Source organism: Alexandromys fortis, unplaced genomic scaffold (assembly GCF_014885135.2).
Source record: "Alexandromys fortis isolate MF-2015 unplaced genomic scaffold, M_Fortis_MF-2015_v1.1 scaffold_16, whole genome shotgun sequence".
In the NCBI taxonomy this organism is placed as follows: domain Eukaryota; kingdom Metazoa; phylum Chordata; class Mammalia; order Rodentia; family Cricetidae; genus Alexandromys; species Alexandromys fortis.
In genome coordinates, this window is record NW_026067893.1 from 2,414,327 (window position 1) to 2,425,005 (window position 10,679).

The window sequence follows — 10,679 nt, forward strand, 5'->3', positions numbered from 1 at the left end:
CTCCAGACAGATGCAGGTTAAGATCCTCTCTGGTAAGCCAGCTCATGGGCTACACAGAATATTAGAAATGGGTTAGAACAATATGTAAGAGCTAGCCAATAAGAAACTGGACCTAGCCGGGCCAGGCAGTGTTTGAAAGAATACGGTTTCCGTGTAATTATTTCTGGGTATAAACTAGCCATGCGGGCGGCCAGGTGCCGGGGACTCAGCCCTGCCGCTCCTATTTCAACATTTTCCAGTCAGGACTTGATCATAATTCTAAATTTTCTTTAGGTCCCTATAAGATTATCAGTGCCCCCAATCAGCAGGAAGTAGCCTGGAAAACTTCACTCACGTTCCTATTCCTCATTCTTGCAGAGGACTGTGATCTGTGATCTACCTCTAAATAAATAACCCTTTATTATACTCAATTCTGAGCTAGTGTGGGATCATTTTTGAGCATCCATCTTAAATATAATTTATTTATGAAAAATGAATGTATGAAAGAGGCATGGTCAGTTGTTCCTGTTTCCCGTAATCCAGGTTCTGTCATCCCCTCAGGCCTGTGGAAGCCCTCAGAGAAGGAGCTGAGTGAGGATAAGGCAGGCTGGTGTGGCTGGCTTCCACATTGTCTTTCCCATGTTTTATGAAAGAGCATCTCACTATATAGCTTTTGCTGGCCTGAAACTCACTATGTAGACCGAGTAGGCCTTGAACTTAGAGACCTTTGACTCTGCCACGTGAGCACAGGGGTTAAAGGTAACAATTAGTATATAAACACAAACATATCATTTCAATGTTACATATTATTTGTAAATACAATTTTTTAATTTCAGAGGTAAATTTATAACAGAATATAATTTTGAAATTAATTGAGTCTAACGCCAAACTTCCTCTATATTTATGTACAATCTTTAGTAACTGCAATATGTTCCAAGACTTCACAAAACAGGATCTCTCCCAGCTTGAGGCTACCCAATCAATGCTGGAGACACTTCTGTTAGTGAATATATAATGAAATTATACCAGAAAAGCTGCAGAGTTAACAGAAGTCTTCAACAAAAAGAAAGTTACAAATGATCTTGAAATTAAATGAGAATTTTCATCTACTAGAAATGTTTTTAAAAGAGAAAGACAATGTGGATTAGCTTCAGATACAATTATTTGACTATAATTTTTCAGAAACTTCTGAGAAAAGACCTCTTTGTGCTTGGCAACTTTGCACTGATTCCTGTAACAAGGGACACGTGAATGTGCGATATTCTGTAAATGAAGACTTTGTTAGGGTTACTACTGCTATCATGCAACACCATGACCTAAAAGGCAACTTGGAGAGAAAAGGGTTCCATGTAACAGTTCAGTATCAAAACCAGTGAGGGCAGGAACCTGGAGGCGGATCCAATGCACAGGCCATGGGCAGGTGCTGCTTACTGGCTTGTTCTTCATGCCTCACTCAGCCTGCTTTCTTATGGAACCCAGGACCACCAACTCAGGGAAGACAGCACCCAGAAAGGGCTGCACCTTCCCACATCAATCATTAATTAAGAACATGTTCTACAGGTTTGCGTACAGGCTGATCTTATGGAGGCATTTTCTCAATCAGGGCTCCCTCCTCTCAGATGACTAGAGCCTGTGTCAGGCTGACATAAAACTAATCAGTACAGCAAGATAACATTTCCCATTACTCTGCTACGTATTCTAAATAATGTCAGGAATATTCCTGCAAGCAGGTAAGAACATATTTATAAAAATATATAGTCATGGTTGTTTAGAAACAGACAGTGTCATTTAAACCATGAAGCTCATCAACTCCAACTAGTGAGGAGAACGTCTATAACACCTAGTCAAACAATGAAACAAACTATCATTTAGGCCACAAGGACTTTAGGTTTTATTATGTTCGTTAGGAAGCCAGTGGATAGCGTTAGCAAAAAAGGAATGAAGGGATTCAATTTACCATAGACTGGAGGCTACCAGAGTATAGGCTAGGCAAGCAAGAAAAGGATTGTGACCGAGATCCAGCGAAAGAGACAAAGTGGTGGCTTGAACTTGGGTAAAAGCAATGAAAACAGAAGTGGAAAATTTCAAGAAACATACCAAAAGGAACAGTAGCAAACTGTGGGGGTGGACTGGGTGGGTAAAGGCTTGGCAGGTTTGAAGTAGCAGAGAAAAAAGGGGCCACAATCCTCATAGAAGAATTTTACACACACATGCCTACGTGTGTGCACACCCCCCCCCCCCAAGCCTCTCTGCCTAGGGTTTCAGTTCACTAGAGTCTGATTTTCTCATTCAACTTAATCTGAAAATATTAACTGGAAAATTTCAGAAAGAAACACTTCATACAATTTAAATAACTTATTGTAGAATATTATAACTATTCTATTTACTATTGGTTATCACTTACTGTACCTAATTTATGGATTAAAAACTTACAGGAATGTATGTCTCTAAAACCACAGTATATACCAGGTTTAGTCATGATTTAGAACGTAAGATTGAATTCCCTGTTATGTCCTGTATATTGTGAACTGACATGTAGCATGTTCTGGCCAAAGGAGGGTTTGCCTATCAGCAAATTTCAGGATACACATTGATGCAAATAATGTCTTTATCCAGGGCTTTAAAAGCACACTCCCAGCTTTATAGTGAAATCTATTTAACTTAAAAAATACTGTTAGCTGGGCAGTGGTAGTGCATGCCTTTAATCCCAGCACTCGGGAAGCAAAGGCAGGCTGACCTCTGAGTTTGAGTTCCAGGACAGGCTCCAAAAACTGCAGAGAAACCCTGCCTCAAAAAACAAAACATTTAAATTTTATGTATAAACATAGTAACATATGCTTACCTCAAGCATTCAGCATCATGTTGAGGCTTTTCTTTGACTTTTAATTTTTCTGCCTCTAAGTATTTGGTGGTATTAATGACTTCAGTCTCTTCATCTTTAAGAACTAAACAATTAAGAAAATTTCTATAATCATTTAAGAATTGAACAAAAAGTTATCTTTAGTCATTCATGAAAAACTTTATTTTTTGTGTTGTATGTATATCAAATACATATAAAAATAATTTTTATTTTCTAATTTGACATAGCAATTTAGATCATGACTATCAGCACTCCAGGCCTGGTGGTGCAGGTCTGCACTCACAGCTATTCAAGAGGCTAAGGCAGGAGAGCTGCAAGTTCAAGACAAGATGGCATTGAAGGTTACAGCTCAGGGGTAGAGTGCATGTGTGGCCTGTGTCAGGCCTACACTCAATCCCCATAACTCAGACAAATTACAGCTGTGACACTAACTAATTCAGTTGTGTGTTTTATACACTACATCTGTAGGACAGCAGAAGCACCAACCAGCAGGACAAGGAGTCTTTAAATACCAGCCCATCACAGTCCTATGCATAGCACTGTATTTGATAGCAGGATAAATGGACTCATGCAGCTTATACCTTTAAGGTTTTTCTGGACAGTAAATAATTCTTGTAACAGTTGACGCTTTTGTTTTTGAAGTTCCTGTAACTGGCCACTGTTCCATTCCATTGACTTCATTTCTATAAACAAATTATCATCAAAAAGTTACCCAGGAATAAATTTAATCAAAGAGGCTAACAATCTATACACTGAAAACCATCACTGATGAGAGAAAATAAAGGCACGACTAAACAGAAACAGCCTTATTCATCAATCAGAATCAATACTTTTAAACTACCCAAATTCCCCTGGGCAATATACACGTGCTATGCCACCCCAACAAAATCTCTAACAGCATTATTCCCTGAAATAGAAAATACAAAACTGAAAAATAAGAAACAAGTGGAAGAAGCATTCAGGTTTTGGTGTAATTAAATATGGCATCAATGATTAACCTTTTGTCCTTCAATAAAATTCTAGGTAGCATATGGTCAATTTAAAGTCCCAACTGGATTCTCTTGATCACCTAAGGAACTGTCTTTAGTAAACTAACCAGCATATATTAATCACCAGTATGATAGGTTAGTTAGGCTAACAAAAGGGGATACAGAAATATTCCATTACCATCAGATAAAAGAAAAACTTCACAACTTCCCAAAATAATAAGAAAGTCCACTTTGAAACTGAAACTGATCCAGGATCACCTCCACACAGTGCCAGGACATGACTGCAGTTCCCCAGAGCCACTCAAGATTCCTCCACCTAAAGCCCAACCTCCCAACTTTAATTTTCCCAAACGACACTAATTGTCCTTAAGACAAGTCTCCTAATATTTTAAGTATTTTTTTCCTCTTCTGCCATAGATTTTGGACTCCAATCCCATATTCTGTAGGTCTCTGAGATTTTTAAAGTCTTATTTCCCCTCTATGTATCTGCACTCTCTGGTTGGCTGTTTGTGGCTGAAATAATAAAAACCCAGAGACAGATATTGGGGTTCATCCTGAATATCAGAAAAAGCAGTCAGTCACTAGAGAGCTCTTGCCTTTTTGAAATCTTCAGACTGAAAGAAGGCGAGTTCCTGTCTCATCTCGCCTTATATTCCTCTCTAGTGCTGGGATGAAAGGCATGCATCACTGCCCAGCCTCTATAGCTAACTAGTGTGGCTGCTGGGATTAAAGGTGTGTGCCACCGCTACCTGGTCTGTATGACTGATTAATTAGTGTGGCTATTTTGTCTTTAATATTCAGGCAAGCTTTATTAAAATACAAATGAAATATCACTACAGGCTGTTAATATCTTTAGGGAATTATCATCAGATACTGTATTTTTAACCCCCTAGTGTTGTTTCCATAAAACATCTTTATTTAAATATAACTCAATACAGTATAATTGACCCTTTAATGCACACAATTCAGTAGGTTTATCATACAGGCTCCAAATCTGTTACCATCCCATGTTGGACCACTCCACTTCTGTTAGCATACACTGCCTAGTTTCCCCAGATCCTCTTTCTCCTAGGCAATAACTGTTGCACTTTCTGTTTGTACAGATTTGCCTATCTGTACAAATGAAGAAGAATCACAATATGCATAATTCTGTGTCTGGGTTATTTCACACAAAGCAATAATTTTAAGGTATATGTTGCACCATGTACCTGTGTGTTGCAGAATATTTGTATACTGTGTGAAAATGTGTTTCTGTGATTGGTGTAATAAAAAAACTAAATGACTAATAGCTAGGCAGGAGGTATAGATGAGTCTTTCAGGCAAAGAGAGAGGAAGTAAGAGGGATGAATGTAGGCTCATGGGAGATGCAAAGAGATGCAGAACAAGCTAGATGTGTAGAGAGGTAACAGCTGCCAAACAGATGAATAAAAATTGGTTAATTTTTAAGAGCTAGTTAAAAACAAGCCTAAGCCAAGGCCAAGCTTTCACAATTAATAATACGTTTTCATGTCATTACTGGGGAGGGACAGAAAAAGACTCATTACATTTGGCATTCCAAAACAAGGCACAACCACATGAACAGATAAGTCACGCCAGCCAGCACCACTACAGTGCAACCTGGGCCTCTTAACATGGGAACAGCTATGAGACTGGATGAGACATGATAAGTCATGTTGGTTACAGAGTCCTCATGACTTATTATTACATGTCATCCTTTCATATGGATGGATAGAGATTTATATTACAGTTCGGTTATGCAGTACAAATGGACTTATAAAGTTGAAAGATGCCTTTCATCTGCTCAAACAAAACCAATCATCTTTAACTGATTTGTGCACAGTGCACATTCCATACTTGTGTTAGTGCAGATACACATCTTAAAAGCTTGCGTGTTTTCAGAAAGAAAAAAAAAGACCAAAAACCAATTAAGATGAGCAGCCCAGGTGATTCAGCCTCTCAGAATGCCTCTGCTGCATTTCCTCAAAATTCTGCATCCAGAACAACTTCAAAGCTGCGAGCTGAGATGGTCCAGCCTCACAGACTATCTAAACGAGACTTCAGATAAGCTCTATACTTTTCCATAATACGGAGACTAAACAAAAATAATAAAGCTAGCTCTCCTAGGACTTGACAATTATCCCAATTTTCTCAGGGTCCACTAAAGATGCTGTCACCGCAGAGAACAGAAAGCAGTCTAGAGAACATGACAAGAGGTGGGGCAGGTGTTTTTTTTTTTGTTTTGTCATTAAATGGTTTATAGATGTTTATCATCATTTAGGGAGGATAGGCTGCAAGTTGTCGGTGGTCATAGTCAAGAAAAAGACAAGAAAATGAAAATTAGATTTAGGGATCTCTTTCTAAAGGTAAAAATGATGGGATAAATGTATAGATTATCGAGTCTACTTTTGAACTAAAAACAACTACTAGTCTCAAAAAATTTACATTGGTATGAATTTTTATATAATGATAAAATTTAAGGTCATTTTTATTAGAAAATATTCCATACATGTTTCTACTCTTTTTAAAGATATATATATGTATATATACATATATACACACACAAATATATGTTTTTATTTTGTTTAAGGTACTGTATCTTTGCTCATTTAAAAATGTAATGTAAATTTCTAGTCCTTGAAAGTTATTATTACAAACTACTTAGGATAATTAATAAATATAGATTAGTACTTAGTCATATAATAATCAAATTTGTGGTCATGTTAGGTATGTTTTCAAGGTCAAGCAGAGATATATTTTAAATAAACAGGATCTTCAAACATTTCAGAGACTTACATAATATGGTATTTAAGATATTTTAATAACACAAGGCTTTTCATGAGAGTAAGACATGTCTGCTCCTGGCAGTACCAATTTACTTCATATAAGAATGATGGGAACTGAAGAAAACTCCATATGCAGTTTGCTTTTATTGTGGCAAAGACATCCATTTGGGCAAGAAATGGCTCTTGCCTCAACTGCTGACTATATGCTGTCCAAAGTGGACAAGCAGGACACAAAAGAAGGCAACAGCTGAACTTCACCAAGACAAGGTAGGACAGTCCTTCAAAATTCCTGTTTCACAAAGTCTGTCAGATATTCTAGGCCTGTAGGTCAAAGATGGATGCCCCAATATTACAGAGGAACCTTGGACAACTGTCCAGACAGCCAGATATCTTTGTCATTTCTATAGTTTTTGAAGTTGCTTGCTTTGTACTTTCTGTTTACTCAGGTATTATATCCTTTTCGGCTCTTTGATGGGTGTTGAAGACTAGACCAATTTTCTTGCTACCAAATTCAAAACAAAATTTACAAAAGAGATGTGAAATTTATAAAGGCTGAGAGATGTAAAAGCCTAAGCAGTTTATCTAAGAAAGTATTTTGAGTTCTAAAAGGATAGTTTTAGGTTGGTAATTTAAATTATGATAACAAATGGTTTATGTAAAAAACTGTGGATTCAATAAGATATAATAGATAATACAGTACTGTCTGTGATTTTTCAAAATACATATGGACTACACATTGTAATTGTAATTCTTGCTTGATAATTGTTTTTAATGTATATAATTTTACTATACTAGTTAGTTAGATACTATACTAACTTCTCTTTTTATTTAGACAGAAATGAGGAAATATTGCAGAATATTTGTACACTGTGTGAAGATGTGTTTCTAATTGGTCTAATAAAAATCTAGATGGAGAATAACTAGGCAGGAGGTATAGGTGGGACTTTTGGGCAGAAAGCGGGGAAGTCAGAGAAATGAATCTAGGCTTGCAGGAGATGCGAGGAAAAGCATAACAAATGGGGTGTGCAGGAGGAGAGGCAGCAGCCACAAGCCACATGGCAGAATGTAGAATACTATAAAAAGGGCTGTTCTGCCATCAACGAGGTGGTGACCCGAGAATACACCATCAACATTCACAATCGCATCCATGGCGTGGGCTTTAAGAAGCGTGCTCCTAGGGCACTCAAAGAAATCTGGAAATTTGCCATGAAGGAGATGGGGACTCCACATGTGCGGATTGATACCAGGCTCAATAAAGCCATCTGGGCCAAAGGAATAAGGAATGTTCCATATTGTATCCGAGTACATTTGTCCAGAAAACATAATGAGGATGAGGACTCACCAAACAAACTCTACACATTGGTAACTTACATGCCTGTTACCACATTCAAAAATCTATAGACAGTCAATGTGTATGAAAACTAACCTACTGAATCTCAAATAAAGTTGGAGAACAGCCTTCAAAAAAAATGGGTTCCATAATAAGAGTTAGTTAAAAACAAGCCTAAGTTAAGGCCAAGATTTCAAAATAAATCTCCATGTCATTATTCTGAGAGCTGGCAGGTGGGACAGAGAAAGTTATGCCTATGTTTTATTCTTTTTCTTTAAAGGAGCCCACCAGATTCTATCATATAGATACACATTTGGCATTCAGCAGCTAATATACTTTAGGGTTGCTTATATTTATCTTTGTATCCCTGCCAGCTCTACCACTGGTCCTTTACAGCCACACTTGTGCTATTTTGTTGCAGTTTTGATTTGATCTTCCCTGATGTAGAGTTTCATTTGGCCATTCCTCTATATCGTGTGGCATACTTGCATAAATACTTTGCCCATTTATAATTGGGTTATCTTTTCCATATTTGTAAGGGTTGTCATATTCTGGCTACCAAACTTACCAGATATATGATTTGTAAATAGTTTCTCCCATTTTGTGGGTCTTTCCCCTTTGTAGATAACAACCTCTAAAGAAGTCTAAGTTATCTACACATTGTGTGCATACCATAAAAATGTCTTTATGCAATGTCATGGGATTACACATGTATTGTTTTAAGTGCTCTGTGTCTCTGGCTCCCATGTTTAGACTTTTGATGCATCATAAGTGACTTTTAATGCAGTATCAGAGCTTACTAGTATTAATATTGTAAGAAACTATTCTTTCCCAATGAATTATGATGATATTCCTGTCACAAACCAGCTGACTACAGAGGAAGTTATTTCTTGGCTTTAATTACATTTAATTGATCTACATGACCATCTATTACCAATGCCACATCCTTTATTACTTTGCTTCTTTGGAAGTTTGTAACTGGGAAGTTGGAAGTTTCTCATTGAAGTCAGTGTTAGTTTGCTGATCATTTCTCGGGTATCTAGCTAATTTTGATGGGAGTATGCTAATTCTATTTCATTTGGTAGTTTGGTTGTCTCAAAATTACTGTGTTCCAATGACAGGTTTTAAAAAAAATTAGTTCTGTGATTCCCATCACTTTTCAACATGTCTCTTGAACTTACATTGAATACATTCCTAAATATTTTAGTTTTCCAGTATTATTGTAATAGATTTTTAACTTATAAAAAATTATTCATTGTGTATATGAGTGTTGGCATGAATGTGTGTATATGTATGTCTGCAGAGGTCAGAGGAGGTTTTCTGATCCCCTGAAACTGGAGTTACAGATGGCTGTGAACCACCTATAGGTGTTGGGAACGACCTGGATCCTCCACAGGAGCAACAAGTGTCCTAACCACTGGGCTATCATTCCAGCCCTATACATTGCATTTTCTTGCATGCACTTGAATGTTTTCATCTTGTATGTTGTCCTTGCACCCTGCAGCTCTGCTGAGCTTGCTGGCTCCAGGAGCTTTCCTTAGCTTCCTTGGGATTCATAGGAGAAAGGTTTGACTGTTAGCTGAGGTGTGCACTTCAGAGAAGCAGCTCTATAGAGGATAGGTTTGTTCTGGCTCTCAACTTCAGAGATTTAATCCAAAGCCTTCAGGTCTACTTGTTTGGGCCCACCATGAGACAGAATATTGGGGGTAATGGGTGCGTGGTAGAGCAGAACTTCTTCATGGAAGCTAGAAAGTAGAGAAAGTAGACAGGAACAAACAGCCCACCCCAACACACACACACACACACACACACACACACACACACACACACACACACACGGCCTGCTTCCACCAACTAGATCCTAACTCCCACTAGCACAGCTAGCTATAAATTCATGATCTAATCATCTCTTAGTAGCAGTAGGAGCTGGGGACCAGGCCTTTAGTACATTTCACACTTGAACCATAACACAAGCTCTTGTTTTCTTCACATATTCAATCTTTTACTTCGTCCTTTCTCATCCACATGCCTTCTATCTGCTTTCTTGCTAAAATCCCCAGCACTGTGTTAAGCCAACATGACTAGTGTAGATACACTTACTTTGTACTTAGGTGGGGAACATTCCTTCTTTTACCATTAAGAATAACATCAACTTTGGGTTTTTCATAAATATCCTTTAGGCTGAGGAAAATCCCACCTAGCTTTAGCTGAGTAGATGTAGAGTAAAGGGCATATTTTTCTGTGTTTGCTCATTTTTAAATACTGCCCATTTAGTTCCACATTATACTCATGTCCCTGAGTACTCTTACATGTATTGGTGCAGTTTTAATTTTTTTCTAATTGCATCATTTCTGTCCTTTCTGTTTACACATCTGCTGATCCAAAGATTGCCTTACTGCCTTAAGCTATAATCAGTTTCTTGATAACATGTCTAGTGATTTTCTTACTATGCATCAGACATTATGTTTGCAATACAGCCGAACATTTGAGTTTTGTTTTCTTCTAAGGCTTGCTGATGCTAATATTAATGGACAGATAAGTTGTTTGGGGTCAGATTCAGACACTGTTCATAACTTTTGTGTGTGTGTGTGTGTGTTTTCGAGACAAGGTTTCTCTGTGGTTTTGGAGCCTGTCCTGGAACTAGCTCTTGTAGACCAGGCTGGCCTCAATCTCACAGAGATCCTCCTGCCTCTGCCTCCTGAGTGCTGAGATTAAAGGCGTGCGCTACCACTGCCCGG

At 37.9% G+C, this 10,679-nt stretch overlaps 1 protein-coding gene across 1 annotated transcript in view; it reads right to left on the bottom strand.

Moving 5' to 3' along the window:
* The window catches only part of Ccdc172 (coiled-coil domain containing 172), a 57,967-nt gene that overhangs the window by 17,036 nt on the left and 30,252 nt on the right, over positions 1 to 10,679 (bottom strand). Inside the window, exons 5-6 of the mRNA XM_050144480.1 lie at positions 3,421 to 3,522; positions 2,822 to 2,924 (exon numbers count right to left, since the gene is read on the bottom strand). Of these exons, the coding sequence (XP_050000437.1) occupies positions 2,822 to 2,924; positions 3,421 to 3,522 (205 nt within the window). The remainder of the gene's footprint in view (positions 1 to 2,821; positions 2,925 to 3,420; positions 3,523 to 10,679) is intronic.